General features: G+C 46.6%; 2 protein-coding genes across 3 annotated transcripts in view; one reads left to right on the top strand and one right to left on the bottom strand.

The window, feature by feature from the left end:
* The window catches only part of LOC134652643 (ras-related protein Ral-a), a 29,105-nt gene extending 25,208 nt beyond the window's left edge, over positions 1 to 3,897 (top strand). For both annotated transcript variants that reach the window (XM_063507803.1, XM_063507801.1), the window contains exon 6: positions 3,762 to 3,897. In XM_063507803.1, coding sequence (XP_063363873.1) covers positions 3,762 to 3,881 — 120 coding nt within the window. In that variant the 3' untranslated portion in view covers positions 3,882 to 3,897. The remainder of the gene's footprint in view (positions 1 to 3,761) is intronic.
* A 2,132-nt stretch (positions 3,898 to 6,029) lies between these two features.
* Positions 6,030 to 27,015, bottom strand: LOC134653170 (GATOR2 complex protein WDR24). Its single transcript, XM_063508518.1, has 17 exons — positions 26,782 to 27,015; positions 25,960 to 26,076; positions 24,955 to 25,070; positions 24,588 to 24,694; positions 23,973 to 24,186; positions 22,443 to 22,531; positions 17,207 to 17,366; positions 16,085 to 16,260; positions 15,446 to 15,659; positions 14,431 to 14,558; positions 14,217 to 14,347; positions 12,883 to 13,020; positions 12,441 to 12,535; positions 11,426 to 11,727; positions 8,713 to 8,815; positions 7,858 to 8,031; positions 6,030 to 6,177 (listed from the first exon to the last, which is right to left on the bottom strand). The coding sequence occupies exons 1-17, from the start codon at positions 26,879 to 26,881 to the stop codon at positions 6,049 to 6,051; spliced, it is 2,493 nt and encodes an 830-aa protein (XP_063364588.1). The 5' UTR covers positions 26,882 to 27,015; the 3' UTR covers positions 6,030 to 6,048.
* Between the last annotated feature and the right edge of the window lie 952 nt (positions 27,016 to 27,967).

Raw genomic sequence — 27,967 nt, forward strand, 5'->3', positions numbered from 1 at the left:
TTGCTTGAGAGAGAGAGGGAGATACCATGAGATTGGACAAACATATTAGACAGATGGAATACCACCCTTAGCCATCAAATTCGAAGGACGATTTCTTTTTAGGCTTCACTCCTTTTCTATTATTAATAATTCTTTGCGTAAATTATATAATGTTTAAATTATTATTATGGATGTTTAATGCTCATCTCCACTACTAGATATCATTAAAATGCCAACTCTGATGAAATGTACGCTTGTAGCCGGATCAAAGCAATTTATACACAAAAAATATACTTTACAGTACATATGGTGCTACGTTCCCGAACTAGTGCGGGAAATAGCACCGTGCGTATGTCGAAAGTGCCATATGTACTGTAAAACGTTGTACGATACACGTGCGAATAGGTAATTCGCAACTCGTGTCGATTTAAAACACGACCGAAGGAAGTTTATCGGAATTTATCGCCACTCGTTTCTAATTTCCTGTATTCCGCACTTGTATCGTAAATAATTATAAATTGTCTTTGATTGTGTTATAATATGGAAAAGTTTGCGATAAGTTGGGATTATGCAGACAATAAATTACTCACAGATATTATAGAAATAGAAATCGCCTTGCAATAGTACCTTTGTACCACCATACACGGAAAGTGTATTATTAAAATATTTTTTGTATTTATTTTGTATGTAGTATGTGCTAATTGTATTGAGTGTCTGAATGTTGCCTCGACAAAGTTATACAAGACAGTTCAAATAACTGTCAAAACTCTTAGAAATATTTAAATATTTCAATTGTTTTATACTTTCAATACGCGTCAATGCAATTTAAACCGTAAATCTAATAATATAAGGCTTATTCTTAGTCGAGGCAAGTGTGTGCTCACAGAGTATGAATTATGTAATCGATAGAATAAAGCTCCACGAGACGACTGAAGGCGTAGGTGAGGTACACAATAGTTAGAAAAACAACGAATTTAACAAAAAAAAATGGACCATGAATGTCTATGATTTTCTTAAGACAGAAGTCCTACTAAGCATAAACATAGTATATTATACATTACTTTAAGTTTTTCTGTATAATGCTTTAATAAAATCCATAAATTACTAGTAACTGGACTTTTGTGGATACCTCGCCTTCGCCTGAAGTATTCACACTAATTATTATAAGGAATGATGTTTTTACAGTCCCTGCCAAATACAGTGTAAAATTGTAAATTTACTTAGACGACTGCTAAGTGAAATATGATATTGAAATGTATGAATTCGAATTTATATGTACTTCATTCAGATATTATATTCAAATGCTCTCAAACTATGTTTTATGGCAAGCAATTCAATTTTAATTCTATTTTTATTATAACAAATGGTTTGACAATTTGTTAACAAAGACTACACACTACACTTGAGAGTAATGAAATGATGTCGCTTTATATGTAAATTCTCATACAAATGGACCAATTTGATTGCTTTACAGTGTAGTACGCAGTTGATTAGATATTGTTAAATCATGTTAATATTATAAATGCTATCACATAAAATACAACACAATAAGCAATACTTTTCTGTAAAACTACGTTTTTCTACTCGGTTTACATTGTTTGTGCACGTTTATGATATGAATGAAGTACTCCAAAACCGAGCTGGAATTGTCAATGTCACCTTATTTTATTACAAAATGAATGTTAGGATATTGCTAGTGTACTTGTATGTATGTTCGCCTGCTTGGGGTGCTTGCAATGTATCAACGTTACTTACGTTGATGCTATGGAACCTTCCCCACAAAATACTGCCGTAACTCTTTCCAAGATGTGTTGAAGGATAGTACAAAACCGGTTTTTATTGTTATAAGAACCGGTTAAGATCAGTTTTACTATGGCGAAATAATCGTTTCAACTATCACTTATGTTGTAATATAGCAAATAAAATATAATTATTATTATTTGCTTATTATTTGCTATCTTTGGAATACGTTTGTGGTCCAGTATTTTGGGAGGGAGGGTACAAGAATAATGTAATACCATTACTGTATATCTAAGGTCGTCCACTCGATGCCAGAAGGCATTTATAGCAATAATGAGGGTCCGGGAAAGGAGCCTTGGTTAAACCCAAAGGGTGTCTTTTAGAATCATAAGTACCTTGCGAGTTAATGAAATAAGTGTTTTTTATCTTATTGCTTAAATGTGGTTAAAAGGTATTTATAACCTGATTGGTGTTGTTTTAAACTTTCACGATTTTTACTAATTATTATAAACGAAAGCGGACTTAATAGAGTAAAAAAAAACATTAGTTAACAATAACTCGTGTTAAAAGCGTTTACAACGCTCCTTTCCCGATGACTTATGATGCTTACACATTGGCTGTTATAAAATGTTATACAACACCGTGAGACAGGGACAGCATGATAGTAGTAATAGTGTTTTTTTTATGTTGTCCCTGTCACATAATGTTATATAACATTTTATAACACCCAATGTGGGAGCACCATAAAATTACAAGACCACATTTCGCCTGATGACCGTTGCTACTGCCAATACTTAATCGATATTATAATGCAAGAAGGAATCATTTTTGTAAAGGTAATGAAGCCATTCGTTGAAAGAGTTGCAACATAATCTTAATATTTTCATACTCATATGTAGTCGGCTCTTACGAGTCGATCTGGCTCTACAACTGTATTAAGTTTTCTCGTAAACTCGTGTCTCGTATCTTTGTTTTTATATCCCATAATTGTTCGATTGCCACAATTTGTTTGACCGATCTGTTATTGTAGTACAAAATTACGATTGGTTACTGAATTGTCCCATCGAACTGTTTAGTATCTGAAGGCCTACACCGCCGATATAGAAAAATCAAACATTGTCATCTTAGTCTCCATCGCTTTTGCATGTGTGACAGAGAGGTAGATAAGAGAAATGAGGTTTTTCGATTTTTCAATGTTGGTGGTAGGCCCTCTGGGATATGAAACGTAAAGCAGTAATTCCACTCTTTTGCCACGATTGACTGGCAAGACAGTTCTTAGGTATATGAATGTAAACATTTGATGAAAACACAGAAACTATCCTCATATGTGTTATGCAGGCTTGTAAGTAAGCGCGGCTCTTGCGTCTGTTGTGCGATTTCCTATAGCTATAGCTAGCGTAGGTAGAGTAAGTTGTTATACCGTATGGCACGCACGATGTAATGGATGAAAAGACAGCAGAAATATACAGATTTGCAATACTCCGTCTGTTATTTTACCTTCCAAGCGGACGCCCTTATGGTTCGTGCTTGGAATGGGTGTAACCACACCAATCGATCGACGTCGACATGGAACAGTGGACGTCGATCGATTGCTGTGGTAACACCCTATGTGTGATTCGGGGGCCCTAAATTTGATATGTTTGTGTTGTGCAGCTTATGTGTTTTTAACGACGCGAGAGGAACGGAGCTTGGTGTGTAAACGTTTCAAACTTAAAGCCAGGGATAGACTAGGGACAATTGTCTCACGACACGTGTCGCCAGCGACATCGGGTGAAGTGCCGCGATGTTGCCGGAATTTGTGCTCCTTACATATGTAGTCTTTGAATGTAGGCACAGTCAGCTGCAGAGGTAAGGTATATATTGAATAAATAACCAAATAAATAATCTATCCGGCCGTACAGCGAAATCTAATTACTTATCAAGTTTCTTTCCACATTTCTTTGCGCTACGCAGTCTCAGCTAAATTACCTTCCATAATTTACTTCATAACAATTTTGGCCTCGTAGACGAAATATTTGAATTAGCTTCGTTCTATCTCGCAGGTATTCCTAACTCTGATTCGGGACCTGTCGCGGCAGAAAGCGGGGATCGAGGATGAGCCCCTGCAGCCGAAAACGAGGAGGAGTTGCGCCTGCCACAAACAGTGTTGTGTCCTCTGCTGAATCCCACCAAATATCTCCAGTCCAGAGTCAGGGCAATACCGCGACAATCGAAGTTCGCAAATTGCGGGCATTTTTCTGTCACTCTAATTACGCCTTCATTGGAGTAAAAGAGAAAGATCCCCGCAATTTGCGAACCAAGCTATCCCGGCAGGGATTTAGATAGCACAGCGATATCGATATTTCTCCCCGAGTTCAGTCTGCACTAGAAGTAGCTAAGCGGCGAAAACTTTGAACTGATCTTGACACCTTCATTTTTAAAGCACAAGAGCATGTGAAGGTTTTTTTAATTACGTTTCCCGCTTAGCTATTTCTACTACTAATACACTCAATCCAGTAGGGTCAAAAACGTTCAGGGTTCTGGTAAACGTCTTTGCTGTGGACATTACGTAAGTTAACGATTTGGATTTTGTTTAAAGCTAATTATTTTTACCATTAAATATGACAGAGCCAGCGATTATATGTTTTGTACTTTATATTTAACATTATTATTTGATAAAATCAGTCATTGTCAAAAATGTTAAGAGACATTTTATAGAAGAAGTGTAATAAAACTATTTATGAACATTGTCGTATAATTCCTTTATAAAAGGTATGTATAAATAATTGACAGGCTTTTCTTACTTATTTATTTATATATTATAACAGCGATGTGATCTTATTTACAATTTAACATTTTCATTTTGCCATTAACACAACATTGAATAATGAAATCACGGTTATTCTACTATTAACTGCCGCTAATTCTTTACACATGTAAATAGAAAATACAACTAACAAACCAAGACTAGGATGTGACTAGTCCAAAATCACTACAACACTAGTCAGAAAACAGTGCTAAAAAGATAAGAGTTAAATTTTAAGCACCATTGAAATTTAGATATTACCTGTCTCCACGATGTAGTTAAGCTTTTGGACACCAATGACCGATATATCCGCACCGTAGGTTCAACGCCAAAGACCGATTAATCGGTCACATACCACAGAGCAACATAGACCTACGTAGGTCTATGTTGCTCTGTGATATGTGACGTGCATATGCATAATTTTCAATTTCAGTTTTGACACTTCGGTGTCGTGGCGTCAGCGTGACAGCTTTTGTGTTTGACACGGCTTCGAAAAGGTCAATGGGTTGGGTAAAATTACGTAATAATAGCACCAAATTTAATCATGACTGATTGACACATCTAGTGTCACGTAGCGGTACTGATAAATCCGCTACTTGACGCTAGATGTCGACTGCGATAATAAGCAGCGTTTTGGTTAAGCTTTGGATTCCTCCGAAAACGGTGCCGTCATATTACGGCCGCTATATAGCGTTGACTGACGTCACTAGAACGTTGTTGTAAACAAGATCGCACGGTTTCCTAGACGGGTTACGTTACGTTGATTGTCAACGTTAACGTAAGATGACGGCCGTCATGACGGTGTCGATAGTTTCGTGAACGTTTTATTAGATAGCGGTGACGCCACGCCATTTTGAATAAATGACACGAGATTTGAATAAATGATTCCGTACTAAGATTATTTTCCTCTTCTGATGATATTTCATCCTCCAAGTAAATTATAGATGATCAAGCAAATCTTGTCAGTAGGAAAAGGCGCGAAATTCAAATTTTCTATGGGACGTTATCCCATCGCGCCTACATTTTTCAAATTTGCCGCTTTGGCCTTGGTGGATGACGGTGTGTTATGACGCCGTGGTACTTTCCACATGTCGCCACCGTAAAGACGGCCGTCTTTTGCGGCCGCTATGTGACGGCCGTCATATGACGGCACCGTTTTCGGAGGAATCCAAAGCTTTACGCGCATGTCAAGGGGATTGGTGGTCTAGTATTATTAGTCTATGGTATTCCCAAGGTAATAAAAAGAGTTAGCTCCCGCGAAGCCCCCTTACCGATTCGGTGCGGAGGACACGACAGGCGTGTCATCAATGATTTTGACGTGTGGCGTAGGACACGATAGGCGTGCCATCATATTCTGTGGCGTAAGGCACGCCTGTCGTGTCATGAAATAATTGTTCGCCGTCACAGCCAAAAGTTTTCGAAAATGGAACACGCAACAAAACGGTTTAAGTGCGAGGCCATGAGCGAGGGGCCTCTTCGCCTACGCCTAGTTAGGCCACTAATGAATTTCTTCAATTCCCATGGTAATGTAGTACAGTTCAGCCTCAGCCCAGCTGACACTGGTGGCCGCAGCCCGCGGGGCAGAGGCGGTGAGTCTCCATCCAGCGACGCATGTGTGCCAAATGTCCGCCGTGCGCGCAACCTTGGCACCATGCGTACAGTCCGCGGACCACCTGCGTATATTGAAGGGGAAATATAGTCTGGCAAACACAACTTTTCAATCAGTAAGAAATAGGAAAACTCTACTCATCCCTTGCTTTTGGGTGCTAGTGCTAGCGTGAGACAAAGACGGTATGATTCTCTCTAATATGTTAGATCTACCGCCTCGATGCTGGTGGACTGCTGGGGGAGTGGGACAGACTGTGCCGCTGTCTCACCTGGTGGCACACAGCGCACAGGTCGGGCGCGGATCTGGCCTTGCCCCTCGCGTGGCAGCGGTCGCAGGGCTGGTGCGGCCTCGTGCGGCGCGCGCAGCGGCCGCAGCACGCCGCTATGCTGGTGGACTGCTGGGGGAGTGGGACAGACTGTGCCGCTGTCTCACCTGGTGGCACACAGCGCACAGGTCGGGCGCGGATCTGGCCTTGCCCCTCGCGTGGCAGCGGTCGCAGGGCTGGTGCGGCCTCGTGCGGCGCGCGCAGCGGCCGCAGCACGCCGCTATGCTGGTGGACTGCTGGGGGAGTGGGACAGACTGTGCCGCTGTCTCACCTGGTGGCACACAGCGCACAGGTCGGGCGCGGATCTGGCCTTGCCCCTCGCGTGGCAGCGGTCGCAGGGCTGGTGCGGCCTCGTGCGGCGCGCGCAGCGGCCGCAGCACGCCGCTATGCTGGTGGACTGCTGGGGGAGTGGGACAGACTGTGCCGCTGTCTCACCTGGTGGCACACAGCGCACAGGTCGGGCGCGGATCTGGCCTTGCCCCTCGCGTGGCAGCGGTCGCAGGGCTGGTGCGGCCTCGTGCGGCGCGCGCAGCGGCCGCAGCACGCCGCTATGCTGGTGGACTGCTGGGGGAGTGGGACAGACTGTGCCGCTGTCTCACCTGGTGGCACACAGCGCACAGGTCGGGCGCGGATCTGGCCTTGCCCCTCGCGTGGCAGCGGTCGCAGGGCTGGTGCGGCCTCGTGCGGCGCGCGCAGCGGCCGCAGCACGCCGCTATGCTGGTGGACTGCTGGGGGAGTGGGACAGACTGTGCCGCTGTCTCACCTGGTGGCACACAGCGCACAGGTCGGGCGCGGATCTGGCCTTGCCCCTCGCGTGGCAGCGGTCGCAGGGCTGGTGCGGCCTCGTGCGGCGCGCGCAGCGGCCGCAGCACGCCGCTATGCTGGTGGACTGCTGGGGGAGTGGGACAGACTGTGCCGCTGTCTCACCTGGTGGCACACAGCGCACAGGTCGGGCGCGGATCTGGCCTTGCCCCTCGCGTGGCAGCGGTCGCAGGGCTGGTGCGGCCTCGTGCGGCGCGCGCAGCGGCCGCAGCACGCCGCTATGCTGGTGGACTGCTGGGGGAGTGGGACAGACTGTGCCGCTGTCTCACCTGGTGGCACACAGCGCACAGGTCGGGCGCGGATCTGGCCTTGCCCCTCGCGTGGCAGCGGTCGCAGGGCTGGTGCGGCCTCGTGCGGCGCGCGCAGCGGCCGCAGCACGCCGCTATGCTGGTGGACTGCTGGGGGAGTGGGACAGACTGTGCCGCTGTCTCACCTGGTGGCACACAGCGCACAGGTCGGGCGCGGATCTGGCCTTGCCCCTCGCGTGGCAGCGGTCGCAGGGCTGGTGCGGCCTCGTGCGGCGCGCGCAGCGGCCGCAGCACGCCGCTATGCTGGTGGACTGCTGGGGGAGTGGGACAGACTGTGCCGCTGTCTCACCTGGTGGCACACAGCGCACAGGTCGGGCGCGGATCTGGCCTTGCCCCTCGCGTGGCAGCGGTCGCAGGGCTGGTGCGGCCTCGTGCGGCGCGCGCAGCGGCCGCAGCACGCCGCTATGCTGGTGGACTGCTGGGAAAGTGCGCGAACGGAGCCGAGCCACGCGCAGCGGATCACCTGTACGCACAAGTGGGTTACATAACACTCTAAAACGTTGAGATGTGGCACTCGATGTCGACACAGTATAATCGGTTCAAAAGACCAGCACGCAAAATGAACGCTATCCGGTTCGACGGACCAATTGAAAGCATCTATGCTATCCTATTTAAAGAACCGATTCATAGTATTAATAGTATCCGGTTCGATGAACCAATTCTCATATTTAATGCTATCCGGTTCGAAGGACCAATTTTAAGGATCAACGCTATTCGGTTCGAAGGACCAACCCAAAGTATTAACACACTCTAACTCCAATCTATCCGTTTCAATAAATCTATTCCAAGAATTACTCGCCGGCCGGTTGTAACCTTTCTGATGTATACAGGATCCACAGCAAATATAGATAAAAGATTAAGCACTATTCAATACTAACTCTCAGTTTGTTAAAACAGTACATTCTACGACTCTTCTCTTTCCGCACAGAGTCTAACTAGTAGGTAAATCAATACAAATAATGCAATCAATTCTAAATTTGAACCCTTTGAACGCCACGGCTATTGTGTGCGGCGCGTGGTGATCCTTGTCGCAATGCACGAAGGTTGATATTGGGCTGTAAACGCACGTTCCAGTTGACGGTTTTGGCGATCAAAGTGTAAAGAGAATAGAGAAGTCTGTGAAATCAATAAATGCAAGGCTCACCTCGGTAGCGACGTTCCACAGTTTATACCTATGTAGTAACTCGATGTAGCCCAGCAGCCACTGCTCTTGTAGCGCCTCGTCGATGTACGGGAACAGGTCCGATCTAGGAACAATTAAATTAACAAATATTTTTCATCGTCCCACAAAAAAGTCCTTAAAAAAATTCTGATTTGCACAGCAGAATGCTGTTATGCTGTGGATTTATGTTTGTGTGTGGGTTAAAACAGTATTTTAATCGGTTCGGAGTATATGTTCAAATGTGGAATTGTAGATAGCTGCATTTACATCGGGGTGTTTCCTTCAGATTTTCTTTTTTTTTCTAAATATACATTATAGAAAGATTTAAAGAAAAAAAACCTTACAATGACATATTATCAATATCCATGCCAACATTAGTGTAAGGCCCGAGTGGATGCTCGAGTTGGGCGTGCAGCGGGGCGGGGCGTGCGGCGTGCATGTTAAACAAATGCAAACGTATAGAAGCGGCCTTAGTGCACGCTGCTGAAATCCCTTGTGAACCCGACGCCACGCTGCACGCCCCGCCGAACGCTCCGCTTCGAGCGTCCACTCAGGCCTTACATTTAGAGTTCCCATCGACTTCTTCCGGAGGCTTCTTCTAATTCAAGCGAGCGACAGTACGCGCCCAACTTCTCGCGTCTTATGGCGACCCTGCGAAGACCTCATAAAATAGTTATACCTGTGCTCCTGTAGAGCGAGACACACGGTGGCGGCGGTCTGCACGTCGCCGAGCGCCGCGTGGGCCTTCAGCGCGGCCGCCAGCAGCGGCGCCGCGTCCAGCCGCGACACCGACCCGGAGTTATACCTGTGCTCCTGTAGAGCGAGACACACGGTGGCGGCGGTCTGCACGTCGCCGAGCGCCGCGTGGGCCTTCAGCGCGGCCGCCAGCAGCGGCGCCGCGTCCAGCCGCGACACCGACCCGGAGTTATACCTGTGCTCCTGTAGAGCGAGACACACGGTGGCGGCGGTCTGCACGTCGCCGAGCGCCGCGTGGGCCTTCAGCGCGGCCGCCAGCAGCGGCGCCGCGTCCAGCCGCGACACCGACCCGGAGTTATACCTGTGCTCCTGTAGAGCGAGACACACGGTGGCGGCGGTCTGCACGTCGCCGAGCGCCGCGTGGGCCTTCAGCGCGGCCGCCAGCAGCGGCGCCGCGTCCAGCCGCGACACCGACCCGGAGTTATACCTGTGCTCCTGTAGAGCGAGACACACGGTGGCGGCGGTCTGCACGTCGCCGAGCGCCGCGTGGGCCTTCAGCGCGGCCGCCAGCAGCGGCGCCGCGTCCAGCCGCGACACCGACCCGGAGTTATACCTGTGCTCCTGTAGAGCGAGACACACGGTGGCGGCGGTCTGCACGTCGCCGAGCGCCGCGTGGGCCTTCAGCGCGGCCGCCAGCAGCGGCGCCGCGTCCAGCCGCGACACCGACCCGGAGTTATACCTGTGCTCCTGTAGAGCGAGACACACGGTGGCGGCGGTCTGCACGTCGCCGAGCGCCGCGTGGGCCTTCAGCGCGGCCGCCAGCAGCGGCGCCGCGTCCAGCCGCGACACCGACCCGGAGTTATACCTGTGCTCCTGTAGAGCGAGACACACGGTGGCGGCGGTCTGCACGTCGCCGAGCGCCGCGTGGGCCTTCAGCGCGGCCGCCAGCAGCGGCGCCGCGTCCAGCCGCGACACCGACCCGGAGTTATACCTGTGCTCCTGTAGAGCGAGACACACGGTGGCGGCGGTCTGCACGTCGCCGAGCGCCGCGTGGGCCTTCAGCGCGGCCGCCAGCAGCGGCGCCGCGTCCAGCCGCGACACCGACCCGGAGTTATACCTGTGCTCCTGTAGAGCGAGACACACGGTGGCGGCGGTCTGCACGTCGCCGAGCGCCGCGTGGGCCTTCAGCGCGGCCGCCAGCAGCGGCGCCGCGTCCAGCCGCGACACCGACCCGGAGTTATACCTGTGCTCCTGTAGAGCGAGACACACGGTGGCGGCGGTCTGCACGTCGCCGAGCGCCGCGTGGGCCTTCAGCGCGGCCGCCAGCAGCGGCGCCGCGTCCAGCCGCGACACCGACCCGGAGTTATACCTGTGCTCCTGTAGAGCGAGACACACGGTGGCGGCGGTCTGCACGTCGCCGAGCGCCGCGTGGGCCTTCAGCGCGGCCGCCAGCAGCGGCGCCGCGTCCAGCCGCGACACCGACCCGGAGTTATACCTGTGCTCCTGTAGAGCGAGACACACGGTGGCGGCGGTCTGCACGTCGCCGAGCGCCGCGTGGGCCTTCAGCGCGGCCGCCAGCAGCGGCGCCGCGTCCAGCCGCGACACCGACCCGGAGTTATACCTGTGCTCCTGTAGAGCGAGACACACGGTGGCGGCGGTCTGCACGTCGCCGAGCGCCGCGTGGGCCTTCAGCGCGGCCGCCAGCAGCGGCGCCGCGTCCAGCCGCGACACCGACCCGGAGTTATACCTGTGCTCCTGTAGAGCGAGACACACGGTGGCGGCGGTCTGCACGTCGCCGAGCGCCGCGTGGGCCTTCAGCGCGGCCGCCAGCAGCGGCGCCGCGTCCAGCCGCGACACCGACCCGGAGTTATACCTGTGCTCCTGTAGAGCGAGACACACGGTGGCGGCGGTCTGCACGTCGCCGAGCGCCGCGTGGGCCTTCAGCGCGGCCGCCAGCAGCGGCGCCGCGTCCAGCCGCGACACCGACCCGGAGTTATACCTGTGCTCCTGTAGAGCGAGACACACGGTGGCGGCGGTCTGCACGTCGCCGAGCGCCGCGTGGGCCTTCAGCGCGGCCGCCAGCAGCGGCGCCGCGTCCAGCCGCGACACCGACCCGGAGTTATACCTGTGCTCCTGTAGAGCGAGACACACGGTGGCGGCGGTCTGCACGTCGCCGAGCGCCGCGTGGGCCTTCAGCGCGGCCGCCAGCAGCGGCGCCGCGTCCAGCCGCGACACCGGGGGCTCCGCGCGCACCGACAGCTCGCCCTCGGAGCCCGAGCCGGAGTTCGACGTGTCTTCCAGCTGCAGGACAATACTTATGGTACACTTTATAATATTGAAGGGCAGAGGACGCTAAAAACTGCGATTTTTAGGGTTCCGTAGCCAAATGGCAAAAAACGGAACCCTTATAGATTCGTCATGTCTGTCTGTCTGTCCGTCCGTATGTCACAGTCACTTTTCTCCGAAACTATAAGAACTATACTGTTGAAACTTGGTAAATAGATGTATTCTGTGAACCGCATTAAGATTTTACACACAAAAATAGAAAAAAAAACAATAAATTTTTGGGGTTCTCCATACTTAGAACTGAAACTCAAAAATTTTTTTTTCTTCAAACCCATACGTGTGGGGTATCTATGGATAGGTCTTCAAAAATGATATTGGGGTTTCTAATATAATTTTTTTCTAAACTGAATAGTTTGCGCGAGAGACACTTCCAAAGTGGTAAAATGTGTGCCCCCCCCCCCTGTAACTTCTTTAATAACAGAACGATAAAACTAAAAAAAATATATGATGTACATTACCATGTAAACTTCCACCGAAAATTGGTTTGAACGAGATCTAGTAAGTAGTTTTTTTTAATACGTCATAAATCGCCTAAATACGGAACCCTTCATGGGCGAGTCCGACTCGCACTTGGCCGCTTTTTTGTTACATTGCAATCCTCTAGATGGTTGGCAGTCCTCAACTGTGCGGTTCTCCAGACTAGTATATGCATATTCAGATATCGTTACCGGGACGGAGGTCTGGTGGGTGTAGGGGTGCTCCGCGGCCGGCCCCGAGCCCGTGGAGGCGCTGCCGCCCGGCGACGCGCCGCCCGCCGTGGTACCTGCAGTCAGAGGACCATGTCGCAATAAGGACGATATCACGATATCTATTCAGCATTAGGGCTCATTTAGACGGCGCGCGGACTCGCATACTATTACATTGCGGACTATTGACGACCGTCTAAATTCTCGCACCGTGTAAATGAGCCCTTAAACTACGGAACGTTGTCGAATATCTCAATTATCGAGCGCTATTCGAGCTAGTGTGAGGAAAATAGTAAAAAAGTGAAAGTGTATAAGAGAGCATAGCCGTGCGTAGTGTCTCGCAGAAAGGCCTCCTCCGGGAGCGTCCAGTTGTGTGGTGTGTCTCGCTCGCACCCGCGCGCTGTGTACAGTGTGTCTCGCTCACCCGCGTGGTCGTCGGCGGGCGGCGGGGTGACGGCGTGCGCGGGCGCGCGCAACGGGAAGGCTTCCTCCGGGAGCGTCCAGTTGGCCGCCTCCACGTCCACGTAGTGCGCCGACGCGGCTGACACCCAGCCCGCTGTTTCTGTGACAACCATTTGTTTGACTTCTTAGACCAGACTACAATTGCATAATTTTCTCTATAGAACGCCTGCCTCGACTATAATGAATTCATTATCCAACACTTTAGTAAATCATAATGACCAATCACTTGACAGCTATTGTGGCCTAGTGGATATGACGTCCGACTTTAACTAAGGTGTAGTTTAGGGTACTGTTGCGGCTGCCGCGATACTGCAGCGCGTCGGGCATGTTCGCAGACGCGCATGTGGACCGGTTTCCACGCGACGCTGCGCCGCGACGCTCCGCAGGGTGCGCGACGCTGCGCCGCGACGCTCCGCAGGGTGCGCGACGCTGCGCCGCGACGCTCCGCAGGGTGCGCGACGCTGCGCCGCGACGCTCCGCAGGGTGCGCGACGCTGCGCCGCGACGCTCCGCAGGGTGCGCGACAGCCGCCAGTCTCCTGGCCGTTGTGGCAGGGAGATGGGATAGAGCACTAGTTGGGCACTGGACCTCCCAACATCTTAGTTTAGGTAATAACATAGTAATTTAAGTCTAGTTGTAAGTTTGTAACTAACACTATATGGATTTCAATCGTCCGAAATAAATGTTTTTTATTTTTATTTTATTTTTTAAATCCAGCAGTCGCGGATTCAAATTCAAATCCTGGCTAGCAGCTGAGTTTTTTAAAAAAAGCAGGCTGGATGAAAAATTACTAATTATACGCACACGAGGACGGGGGCAAAATCCAGTTTTAAACAAACGCCTAGTTTGCAGCACCAAATAGTAAACAAAATACCTGATGAGATCAAATTAGAACCAAATGACAAACTGTTTCACAAAATATTAAAAACTTTGCTCATACATAAATGTTACTACTCAGTGGGCGAGTTTTTGAACGATGAAACCTTATAGTAATTAATGTAATAAACAATTGACATTTAATCTAAAACCTAAATTATTTGACACTCATAACCTATACAAATTTTATTTAATTTTATACGAAATTTGCTCTGACCAATTACTAATTATACATAAATTCAAATATTATACATAATAGCATGCAGGGCCTGTAATATAATTTAGTATTAAGCTAGATATAAGACAATTTGTGTGCCCTAACGGGGTGTCATGGAAGCTTCCTGAATAATTGTAACAACATCCTATGTACATGACTATACAATTAAACATCTTATCTTACCATAGTTAACAAGAATCTTACCATCGTCGCGGCGCTGGAGTCGGGAGGGCGGCACGTAGATGCTGTGTGTGGGGAGCCCTAGGACTCCGCTGTTGTGGAACTGGTTCTCTGCCCATTCTTCTACTTCCTCCATCGGTTCTTCTTCTACGGCACTGTAATAAAATATAATAATTAAAAGTGAGCGCGCGCTGTACACGTGCGGTGTGTGTGTGTGTGTGCGCGTGTGTGACGTCACCTGTAGGCGGGCGCGGCCGGGGGCGGGGCGGGCGGCGGCGGCGCGGGCGGGGGCGGGGCGGGCGCGCGGCGCGCCGAGCCCGAGCGCGCGCTGTACACGCAGCGCACCACGTCCCACACGTGCCCCACCTGCCGGGACGGTACACAGGGTACACTACACGTCCACTCACTATACCAACATTTTGAGTAATCGCGATTTTAAAATTTTTAAAAGTCAACTTTAAAAAAATTTTTGGGTTGAACTTTTTGGTTACAATATATTGGTAACCTTTTGAACGCCACGCTAATCGTGTCTAGTGCGTCATCGTAAACGTTGTCGAAGTGCACGAAAATTTATGTTGTCCTGTGGTCAACTGACGTCGTGACGCCGCCGGGGCGCAGCACGGGGCGGCGTCGCCGGCTCGCACTCACCATGTGGCGGTCCAGGGCGCGCGCCACTCGGGCGTTGTGCGCGGCCAGCTCGTGCGGCGGCGCGCCGTGCAGGCGGTAGTGCGCGGCGCAGCACGGGGCGACGTCGCTAGCTCGCACTCACCATGTGGCGGTCCAGGGCGCGCGCCACTCGGGCGTTGTGCGCGGCCAGCTCGTGCGGCGGCGCGCCGTGCAGGCGGTAGTGCGCGGCGCAGCACGGGGCGACGTCGCTAGTTCGCACTCACCATGTGGCGGTCCAGGGCGCGCGCCACTCGGGCGTTGTGCGCGGCCAGCTCGTGCGGCGGCGCGCCGTGCAGGCGGTAGTGCGCGGCGCAGCACGGGGCGACGTCGCTAGCTCGCACTCACCATGTGGCGGTCCAGGGCGCGCGCCACTCGGGCGTTGTGCGCGGCCAGCTCGTGCGGCGGCGCGCCGTGCAGGCGGTAGTGCGCGGCGCAGCACGGGGCGACGTCGCTAGTTCGCACTCACCATGTGGCGGTCCAGGGCGCGCGCCACTCGGGCGTTGTGCGCGGCCAGCTCGTGCGGCGGCGCGCCGTGCAGGCGGTAGTGCGCGGCGCAGCACGGGGCGACGTCGCTAGCTCGCACTCACCATGTGGCGGTCCAGGGCGCGCGCCACGCGGGCGTTGTGCGCGGCCAGCTCGTGCGGCGGCGCGCCGTGCAGGCGGTAGTGCGCGGCGCAGGCCCCGAGCGGCGCGGCCGGGGCGCGGGCGCGGCGCAGCACGGACGCGGCGCCGTCGGGGAAGGCCCGCTCCAGCGTGGCCTGCGCCGCCGCCGTCAGCGAGCCCGCGCGGGGCTGCTTGCGACTGAAAACGTGACAATTAGTGTTCAATTCGGCTGAAAACGTACAAAAAAGCAAACGTAAACAGTACAATGAAAAATGTATGGACGCAGAATTGTTTGGCAGTTCATTAAATCTCTTTAAGAGGACTGTATATTCTCTATTAAAATAAGGGTGTAATGTTGTAAGCATAGTAGGCACTGGTTTTTTGAGTATCTTCTCTTGTTCACTCATTTGTTATGTACAACTATAAGGTTACACTTTTTTATTATTATTTTTTAATTGTACCTCGATACAATTTGTAGATTAGGGAACTATAGGTCTATAAATAAATCAATTTGTAGCTATTAGCTAAGTTGCTCTTATGTTTATTATAAGACTGTTTGTTTCTCAATTAAAAAAAAAAAAAAAAAAAGCGAGCGAGCTAGTGGCGTGCGGGTCGGCGCTCACCCCAGGCCGGGCAGGTGCCTCTCGTCGGCGCGGGGCGCGGTGGGCAGCGCGGGCAGCGGCGCCTCGGGCACGGCGGAGGCCAGCTCGCCGCGCGCCGAGACGCTGACGCCCTGCGGGTTGGCCCACAGCACCGGGTGGGCCGCCTCGTTGAAGCGGTGCCGGTATAGGGAACAGTCCTGCGGACATAACGTACTATATTTATTTTATTTTATTTTAGTACATGGAAAACCAACAGCGCTACATATATCCAGAAATTACAATAGAATCACAGAGCCAATTATAGGTTCTCACTTATAGAAATACAATAAATTATAAAAAGTTTTTGCCCAACTTAGTTACACATATATTAGGTAGGTATTTAGGTATTAGGAGTGCCTGGCGTCCGTTGGCTCGTTACGTCGCGACGTCTCTGCACACGTGGCTACACGTGGGCACGTACGTCCCGCATGTACAGTACAGTACTCACCCGGCTGGTGGACAGGAACGCGTCTAACGTCGGCAGCCAGGCGACGGCCGTGGCCACGTCTCTGTGCACGTGGCTACACGTGGGCACGTACGTAACGTCCCACACGTACAGTACAGTACCATAGAGAAAAAAATACATAGAGTGCTCACTCCATACATCAGTTTTAGTACCAAAAAGACTATTAGCATCTAGCATCGAGTAGCGGAACTATCAGTACTGCTACTTGACAATAGATGTAGCACCGACAGGAAAGTCTTATGCTGTTGAGATAAGACTTTCCGGTCGGTGCTACATCTATTGTCAAGTAGCAGTACTGATAGTTCCGCTACTCGATGCTAGATGTAGACACTGAAATTAATAATCTGAACTGATGTATGGAGTGAGCACTCTTGTCTTTATTTCTCTATGACAGTACTCACCCGGCTGGTGGACAGGAACGCGTCTAACGTCGGCAGCCAGGCGACGGCTGTGGCCACGTCTCTGTGCACGTGACTACACGTGGGCACGTACGTAACGTCCCACATGTACAGTACAGTACTCACCCGGCTGGTGGACAGGAACGCGTCTAACGTCGGCAGCCAAGCGACGGCCGTGGCCACTTCTCTGTGCACGTGACTACACGTAGGCACGTACGTCCCACACGTACAAGTACTCACTCGGCTGGTGGACAGGAACGCGTCTAACGTCGGCAGCCAGGCGACGGCTGTGGCCACGTCCCTGTGTTCCGCGAACGTGGCTAAGGGGACGTGGGGGCGACGTACGTCCCACACGTGGACCGCGCAGTCCAGCACTAGGGCGCAGGATGCTACGTGGTGTCTGAAATGGGGAGCTTTATATAGAAAATATCTCAGGGTGATCGATAGAAACTCAAGAATGTGTCATTTATAAAAGTTTAATTCCCGGATCCCGCCTAAATTGGAGATACATCTGGACTCGTGACGGCAGAATATACGCCAGGCGCCAACCGGACACTTCGTCTCATAGGGTGCGTTGTGAAAGTGATCTCGAAAAGGTTTTTGGTGTTTCACCTATTTGACTCTAATGTGTATCTATAATGGATTCTATTTTTTCACTCGTGTTAGTTTAATAACATTTTTTAATTTAGTAGCCGCCATAGAGTTAACATATTTAACATATTTTTGTGCTCGAACTAATTGTTGCGACCTAAAGTTTATAAAACCAATTAATATGTTTAGTACCAGTCCTATTCACGTAACTTACATAAGTGTTAAACTGAACAAGTGCTGTAAATTCATAACAAAACTATGTAATATTAACTTTCAACCATATGATTTTGAGCAAGCGGTCTGTACCCTAATACCATATTATATTATTATACAAGTATATATCATATCACACACATACTACTATACTTTATCTGTACCACAACTTATACATTATACCTGTACTCCGTTATATAATAACATACATTTCTCAGTTTATTATTTTATTATAATTGTTTTAATAACCTACATATCTAGTTCCAGACAGAAAATTAACCTAACTAGCGCTAAAACTATTCCGCCGAGTGTACCTATCGCTTTATATTTAGTATATTTTAAAGTTCTTACCATTGAACTCCTACAGGATAATTTATTAATTTGGCACGGGCGCGGTTAAGCAAAAAAACTTAAAATTAGGATTCCTTAACGCAGGTTCTCTCGGAACTTGTCACAATGAGCTTATAGTTGCTGTTGAACAAAGTTATGTAGACATAATGGCCATCAACGAAACCTGGCTACACGATGGAGAGGAGGGGCGGGCGCCGGTCATACCTAACTATCGCCTGCGCCACATCCCGCGGCCGCGCTCCGTGCGCGCGCGCGGCGGCGGCGTCGGCTTCTACGTCAAGAATGGAGTTGCGGCTCGACGCTGCGCCCACCCGCCCGATATGGGAGTTGAACAGATGTGGCTCAAGTTATCAATTAATGGTTTGACTCTGTTAATAGGAACTGCATACCGACCGCCATGGTTAAGTATCGATACATTTATTGACGCAATGACTGATACTATTACTTCGTTTTCTAAATTTGATTATATTGTGTTAATGGGAGACTTCAATATAAATTTATTGAATAATGATAGAAATGCCTCTAAGCTCAAACTGTTACTTACTTATTTTGATTTAACACAACATATTGACGTACCAACGCATTTTACTAACAATAGCAGTGCCTTAATAGACGTGATATGTAGTAATTGTCTCGTTACTAAAACTCAAGTAAATTATATTCCGACTTTGAGTCACCACGCATTCTTATCTTGCGAATTAAATATTAAAAAATGTAAACCTCTGCCACAAAAAATATGTTTTAGACCACTTAAGGACATTGATCAGGAACTATTTAATCGATCGATTGAATCTATTAAGTGGGAATGCATATCCGAGTTAATGACTGTTAATGACATGGTAAATACCTTCAATTGTGTAGTCCTATCCCTGCTTGACGCGTATGCGCCTCAGAAAGTAATTTTAATTAGAGAGAGGAGCTATCCATGGATAACTCACACGATCAAGGAAATGATGCGTTTACGTGACGAGGCACATAACACGTATAAAGCGTCTGGACTAGACAGTGATAAATTGTATTATCATGAGCTCAAAAAATGTGTAAATAAAGCCTTATTTCATGAGACGCGTGCGTATTTTAATCAAAATATTAATCGAAATGCCAGCAACTCTCGAGCTCTTTGGAATAATCTTAAGCGCACTGTCAGAATAACTAAAAACTCGCATGAATCAGAAATACCTTCACACTTACGTGACCCTGAACGTATCAATTTACATTTTCTAGAAGTTCCAGGTAACGTGGCAGCACCGCAATCATATCTTGCTAAATTTGAAACCAGTCGCTTTCATGATTCGACCTTCAGATTGGAGCCAGTGGGAGAAGACCTTGTACTTAAAATAATCAAGACCTTAAAATCGTCCGCTCTGGGAGACGACGGTATCTCTTTAGACATGTTGCTTCTTACCCTTCCCCATTCTCTAGGTGCAATCACTGCAATTATTAACAAATCTATTTCTACCTCCGTTTTTCCTGACGCCTGGAAGGTTGCATTGGTAACGCCGCTTCCTAAAACAAATAATGTCACAAGCTTTAAAGATTTAAGACCTATTAGCATACTCCCGTGTTTGTCCAAAATACTTGAGCGCGTGGTATACATGCAACTGTCAGCTTTTCTCGAAACAAATAAAGTTCTCCCAACCCTGCAGTCTGGTTTTCGCAAATCTCGTAGCACGACGACGGCACTCCTAGATGTAGTTGATAATATTTTGTCAGCACAAAACGAGGGTCATAGTACGATAATGGCACTTTTAGATTTTTCACGTGCTTTTGATGCCATAAACACCCAATTATTACTATCCAAAATGAGATACTATGGTTTTGAGTCAGATACCGTCGCATGGTTTGCCAGTTATCTTAGTGGCCGTACGCAAGTAGTTCAAATCCCAAACAATACTAGTTTATATGCAAAATCAAAGCCATCTGTCGTCTCCAGAGGTGTGCCGCAGGGCTCAATCTTGGGTCCGCTCCTTTTTATTCTCTACACAGCTGATGTCAGTGGTATCATTAAGAATTGTAATTTTCACCTTTACGCTGATGATATCCAAATTTACATCTCTTTCGACCCAATCGATACTGATTATGCTGTTGACAAATTAAACAAAGATCTTGAGAATATTACAGCCTGGTCCGAGTCAAACTGTTTAGTGTTAAACCCTAGTAAATCCAAAGTTATGTTTTTTGGTTCCAAGAAACAGATTAAACAGGTAGAAAACCATCAACCAATTATCATTATCTCGGGAAATGAGGTAGAACGTGTGTCGGAAGCGCGAAATCTGGGAGTATTGATGGATGAGTCATTGCGTTTCGAGGGTCACATAGCGCAAATTGCGAAGAACACATTTTACAGACTTAAAGTACTCTATCGGATTCGCGATTTCCTAAGTGTTGATTTGCGAATTAAGCTTTGTCTTTCATTAGTACTCTCTAAATTTGATTATGCTGATGTCGTTTATGGCCCACGTTTATTAGCTAGTACAGACCGGATGGTGCAAAGAGTGCAAAACGCCTGCACACGTTACTGCTTTGGAGTCGCCCCACGAGAGCACGTGACGCCATATTTGAACTCGGCACGTATTCTTAAAATGTCACTACGCAGAGAATTGCATCTTTCATCTCTGTTGTTTGGTGTTTTTAAAACGTCTAAACCATAGTATCTGTTTAATAAGTTTACATTTCGCGGTAGCAGGTCAAGCTTGTATGGAATCAGATCGGTTTGCAATGATTTGTTACTGTCTCGTTGTCACTTTGCCGTTTTCAAAGGTAGCTTTAAATACTCAGCAACAAAATGCTGGAATAACATACCGCCACCTATCAAAAACTTAAATACAATTGGTACTTTTAAATTAAAACTCAAACAACAACTTCTGGAATTTCAAAGCACGCTACCTCCTGGTACTAGAGTAAAACCGTCGTATCTGTAGTGGTCGAAATCGTACTTATGCGCCGTTCAACTTTGTTAATCTCAGTACCTACTTATAGTAAAATTATTACATTCATGTTATTTATTTCCTCAATATATACTTTATTACCCAAGTATTTATTTAGCCTAAACATTAAACCTATCTTCACATATGTCATATTATCATATAGTATAATCTTATAAATACATACACAAACATAAACATATATATATATACATACCTATATTATTTTCTACACAAACTAAAATAGTCTTAGCCGTAGAGTTTCCGACAAACAGCAAGCAAAATTCGTATTGTACGAAGGGTCGGCCTGAAAACCAGCGTTGTAGTAGGTAAGCCTGCTGCAACACATGCTGAGGTTCGCTCCTTTTTAGCATCATAATTTAAAAAAACTTATATCTACATGTAAACAAATTAATTTGTGCCTATTTAAGTTTAATTCTAAGGCTTGTAATATTTTGTAGCATTGCCTGTAAACATTTTTCAATGTGGTGTTAAATAAAAATTTTCTATGTCTATGTCTATGTCTATGTCTAATTAATCGTCCCTTAAAAAAACGTCTTGCAATAAGTTCTGATTTACACAGCTGAATGTACTTTTGCTGCAATTCGTTTTCAGGTTAGGTTGGGTTAGAATTTTTGTGCTGATCGTTTTAATAGTAGCCATTATAGACAATTTCAGTCAGCCTGGTTTGGAAATCGATATAATATTATTTTTGATTTTTCTCTCAAGCACCTTTTTATTGTGATGTTACCACTATTTATTTGGTCTTATCTAGACATAGTTACATATCCAATCAAAAACATTTTTATGTAAAATGTTGCCAAGACGAGTACATTTGTTTCGCACTGTCAAAAATTATCAGATCTCATGTAGATGGCTCTACAGCTTCTAAGCCCTAACTTCACAAACTTTACACCTTAGTCACAGAATAAGTAATAGATGCCTTACTTAAAATAAGCGTACTAAAATTTAAACTTGAGCGAGCGAGCGGTTTCGGTCTCTTCCCGAGACAGACTGTTGTCCACCTGTTGCCAGATCGACAGGCGCTATTATCGGGAAAAAATATCAATTTATCGGGATTTTGGGACTTAAGTCGGGAAAAAAAAATACATTCAAATTAAAGTAATTGTATTAAAAACAACGATATTTTACATTATTGGCACTACGTCAGCTGCTCTGTCCATAGACGTTATTATAACGCTGACGCGCTCGACGCGGGTCGCTCGCTCGCTCGACTACAGTTCGGAACTTGAAATTATTGTTTTATAACGTGCAGCTGTTTTTCGGGACAATTTCCTCTTTGTCGGGAATCGGGAAAACATGCTAAAAATCGGGAGAATCCCGACCATCTGGCAACCCTATGTCCACCCCAAGCCACCACATTATTGCTAACTTACTTGCGATGTGGGCGCCACTTGACATGTCCGACGGACGCGATGGTGTATATCGTGTGCTCTAACGTAGGCTTCCCGTGTATGTCCCACACCTGGAACAATTACTCATTTTAACGTGAAAGGAAGACAAAATAAAAACAAAATTATAATCAACTTTACTCTAGTCACGAAGTCACTATCTGTATCTACTTCATTGTAATTATTTTTAGTTATTAATGGTTTAATACCTCATTAAGACAAATACTTGACAACTAGTGTAGCAACAAATATATGCCTATGTTGTTTCTTGTTCAAGTAGAAATTAAATATAATAGCTGAAAACATTCAGATTTGGTATTTACAAAAGTGACAAAAATCACATCACGAGAGAATAAAAAAATAAGCCGAATGATACTGCGCGTAGCTGGGGTATAAATATGACGGTGTTGGACGACACTAGGCTCGGCTATCATATCATACTTTCACACTCATTTACCTACCAGACATACTCATACAAGTACATGCCCTTGATTCGCTACACAATAGAGTATTCAAGGTGACTGACCTTGGAGGATATAATCAAACGGAGACGCCATGTCTGTAATTTTCTGTACAAAATAGTCTGCCGATTTTTGCGGGGGAGGGGAACGTCAAATGTATGCGTAACGTGAAAATAGCCATGTCAGATAAACGTCAGTCCATACATTGTGTATGACCGTTGGCCGGCTATTTTCGACAGAGGGGAAAGCCTGTTAATGGCTACTCCGTTTAGTTGTATCCTCCAAGTGACTGACCGACGACTTCACAATACCTGACAATACTAACAGCAGCACTTACTGGCCATCGATGAACCTTATATGTACGCAATAAGGTTCACGTTATGTCAGTTAAACGCGGACGATGCCACGAGGCGCTTATCGCGACCTACTTCCCGCAGACACTTGTTGGATTATGCAAATTATATCAATATATTTACCTTTGTATTTTGAGTCGTATGTTAAGAATATAAGATTCAAATCCGCAAGCGTTGGTCATTATAGTGACCGATTTAATCTATGACCCTTATCTATAGTTTTAGCCAAGTGGTTTTAAACTGTAAATACAAAGGTGTTGGGTTGGTTTTGGAATGTAGGTATTTGATTAGGTATGTTAATCTGCGGAGACAAAATACGGACACTAGTGGTATTTTTGGACTGGACCTCGTTTCTGGGTGATACTGATAAGTGCGAAATGTCTAAGTAATGACAATCGGGTCAATATGGATTTTATTGAAATTTCAAAGTTCACAATCATTAAATGTGTAAACGTAGGAAAAGGAAAGCTCACAATTTATTAAAGTACAACGTAAATACTAGATGTTTACAAGCTTCTTACTACTACTTACTAAGCTGCTTACTAGGTACAGTCAAGTGTAAAAATATGGGTGCACACATCATACTCAAAAATATGTCCCATAGCTCTTATGTCAGCGAATTAAGAACTATGGGACGTATTTTTGAGTAAGTGATATGCACCCATATTTTTACTGACTTATTATTACTTGACTGTACATACCTTGATGGTCTTGTCCCTCGATGCCGTGGCTAAGGCAGGGGCGGTCGGGTGCCAGTCGCAGGCGAACACCGGCCCCGAGTGCGCGGTGAACTGTACCACGCAGCGCTCGGAGCGACGCACGTCCCACAACTGGACGGACCCATTTTCGGACACCGCGGCAAATGTATGCGCCTGGTGTGGACTGAATTGGACGTCCCGGATTGATTCTGTATTACTGGGAAAAAGAGAATAGAGTTATTTTAACAGCTTTTGCTAAATGTACTTTTCTGTATAACTGGACGGTAACTTTAAAGGCCAGAGCACACCGGCTGCGTGTGCGTGACGTGCACGTACGCGTGCGCTAAAATGTTAGAGCCGTGCACGCACACGTCACGCAAACGGTGTGCCGTCTCATAAGGATCTGTATACTACAACGCGCACGTGAACGTCTACGCACACGCATCCGGTGTGCACAAACAGGCCTTAAGGGTCTCCCCAGATATACCGACGCGTCGACGTATTTTTTTTGCCCTTATTGCGTAGACATAAAGCTTTTTCCTATAGACTTTTGCCGATTCCGCGTCGATATATCTGGGGAGACCCTAACTCAATAACTGCAGAAGCCAAAACATTTACCTAATGAAAGTTCTAGCGACTTCTTTCATCCGTAGATCGAAGCACTTCATGGTGCCATCTTGAGAGCCGGATATCAGCAGCGCCGGGTCCGTTAGGTGGAAGCTCACCTGCACGACAAAATTCAAATAAAAAAAATTATGAACTGAAACTTGTAAGTGTAACCGAGTGTAAGTCCCCACTTAGGCTTCGTCACACAGGCGCGCTTTCGGGGCGGGGCGTGAGCGGAGCGCGCCGCTTTTAGATACAGAACGCTCACGCCCCGCTCGAGTCCTGGACGCAGCCTTACGAGTGATAAACACAGTTGTGGTCCTAAACCTAGTTCCGTCATCATAATGCCAAATAATCCCATGTTCATTCCAAACAGTACCTTATTAACAGTCCTCTTATGGTCGGAGAACACATGTTCCTGCTTGGAGCGCCCGGAGCGCCCGAGGTTCCACACCACGACAGCTCCGTTGGTAGCAGCGGTGGCTATGGTGTTTTCTACAATAAAAATAATTAAATACGAGTATTTCATTTTAAAGCAGAACTTGCATATACCGGTAGTGGTAGCGCAGATCATTGAAGAGAATTTGCTACGCGCAGCGCACTCTGACGAGGGAAAACCCTGTGATACAGCGAGCACCCGCCAGAATTTGCTAATGTCTACTAAAATAGAAGTATTTTCTGTTCTAGCTGTAAGCAAGATGCCTTGACAGCATTGTAAAGTGCCATTCTATAGAACTTGCTAACTATGTAAACAAGTCACTAGTAAATTCATCATTCAGAGACAATTTCAATATGGCGGTTTGTTTACATCATTTTATATAGTTAGCAAGTTCCATAGAATGACACTTAGTAGCGTAAGTGTTGCTAAAGTGGAAGTGCTTCTGGTTTAGTAGATATTAGCCATTTTCTTTACCCCACTTTCAAACTTACCCTAACGCACTTTACCATAATGTTTTAAGAGTAGCTCTTATCAGAAAAGCTATTAAATAAACTAATGTGTGAACTGGATGTTTGGTCAGTGTTACAGATACAATAGTGGGTTAATGGCTGTGCTCTAGATATGTGTACCTTTATTAAGATAAAATTAGAAAAAGTGTCTTTGTGACATTGATATAAGATTGAATTTTGCCTGACTTTCTAAGAATTAAATTCTAATAGGATTTTTAATGGGTATTCATCAGCAGAATCAGAAGGGATAAATATTTATAAGATAACTGTGTTATCAAACAAAACCTTTTACTTCTTATGCCTTAAATATATTTTATTTATGTAGTTATTATTTACCTTCTCTTTTTAATCATATTTTTACATAAATATGAATGAGTCAATATTTTAGTAGTACTATAATAGAAGATATATGTTCAAGATATGAAAGACAGCTTACCCTCAATAGAGTTCCAAGCCACATCAATAGAAGAGAAGTTGAGGTTGAGGTTCTTGCCGACCCGCAGGTTGCACACCTCCGTGAACTCCGTCTCGCCAATAGCAAACACTTTGAACACTGAAACAAAGATAATTTGTCACAAATAACATTCTCCTAGAGTCTGAACATGCTAAGTTTTCATCCCAAGTGCTATGTCATGTATGGAGCTTATTATAGGGGTATACAGTCAGCAGCAATAGTTGCTAAGCAGGCAAGGTGTTCATAATTACCTTGACATGCTATTATCCTCTTATCAATAAAGTCTCGTCAAGATCATTTTGAACACCTCACCTACTATTGCTGCTGACTGTATGCATTCTTATTCTTACTGCCGGTTTGTGCAAAGTTAGCGTGTTCAGAGTCTATCCATATCACATTGCACAATTTTACACTTCAATATTGGCAGAATCTAACTTGCTAAGATAGCAAGGAGTCCTAGCAGCATATTGCAAAAAAACCTGAGTCAATATGTTTTAATTGTGATGTTATATTTTCAATTGTTAGCAATTTATAGTTTAATAAACTTTAACGGTGTCAATAATTAACAAACATGCTTTGTAACACCAACCTTGGATATTTTTAACAATGATAGAATAAAATAACAAATGTAAACTTTGGCAATAACAATTAAAAACGTCATTTACTGCTGCAGTTAGAGTCTGCAAAAAGAGACTAGTTGTGAAATGTATGGGGCCCAACCCAATGCATTATTAAATTACAAAAATAGCAACACATGCTGTGTTTTTATCATGTTTTGGAATGTAGATAAATTAGTTAAATTACCGTTTCTTCCAGCTATGACCACTTGAGAGGCATCTTTATTAAGAGCCAGCGCGTTCGCCGGGCCCTCCTGCGATACACAAATCGTGTTTGATGGAATCATTTTTGGATCATAAAAACAATAACACTTGCAATGCAGCCCATATTCCACTGTGATTAACTTCAATCGATCATGTGGAGTATTAGATGTTCGTCAGCACAATGTTGGGTTGATGACAGGGCTTTCGAGTTCAAATCAGGTTGAGGAATAAGCTAAAATGATAAGATTCCGCATTTATACACAAAAATAATTATCTTGCCGCTCCGTCTCTCCGTCTGGCGTCTGTCTTCTTGACAATGACATGACTATTTATAGCAGGGTTGCCAACTCCAATTTTTTTTTACCCCTAGACCTCAACTTGAAAACCCCTAAAACTGTACTATTGTTTTGGAAAACCCACTAAATAGGAAATAAAAGAAATTATGCGCTTAATTAAATTCTTTATTGATACATTTTCCAGAATTTCGTACATTAAATCATTTTCAACCGGTTCTACATTTTTAAATAAAATAAAAACAAAAATCAAAAATTCGCACCGCATCGCGACCTTGTAGCGGTTCTAGGAATAGCTCGTACTGGCGTGGGCGTCCTACATATTTCACTATCATAATTTGAAAATGACAGCTGTCAAACGGTGCGATGCAGCCTACACACTAGGGCAATTGGTGCGGAGCGCACCAGTATTATTACTTGTCAGTTGGTGGGACGTGCATGCCCATCGCACCACTATTAATAGTAATTATGTGCGATGGAAGCTTACACACTATCGATACGTGCGCCGCACCGTACCACTGTTACTGTTACTACTTTAACGTGTGCACACCCGTCGTACTCAAGTTTGTCAACAAATCCAACAATCAACAGCCACGACGCCACAGAGCCAAAATAGAGCGCTAATAGCTTAGAGTCAGACCAACAATAGTCTGCAGCGGATTTGATAGCCCACGCAGTGCAAGTGTTATTTTAAACATCAAACTTCTATGAAATTATGACGTATAAATGACACTTGCACTGCATGGGCTATCAAATCCGCTGCAGACTTTTTTTGGTCCGACTCTATTCACACGACACTTTTGGAGGGCCCAATACCTATAGAGTCAGACCAACAATAGTCTGCAGCGGATTTGATAGCCCACGCAGTGCAAGTGT

The sequence above is a fragment of the Cydia amplana genome, chromosome 12 (assembly GCF_948474715.1).
Source record: "Cydia amplana chromosome 12, ilCydAmpl1.1, whole genome shotgun sequence".
NCBI lineage: Eukaryota > Metazoa > Arthropoda > Insecta > Lepidoptera > Tortricidae > Cydia > Cydia amplana.

Coding starts and splice junctions, on each gene's coding strand:
- LOC134653170 (XM_063508518.1), bottom strand. CDS start 26,881: ATGATTCCATCAAACACGATTTGTGTATCGCAGGAGGGCCCGGCGAAC. Junction 22,532..23,972: donor CGAGGGACAAGACCATCAAG/GTATGTACAGTC, acceptor TAATTGTTCCAG/GTGTGGGACATACACGGGAA. Junction 11,728..12,440: donor CCCACCAGACCTCCGTCCCG/GTAACGATATCT, acceptor ATTGTCCTGCAG/CTGGAAGACACGTCGAACTC.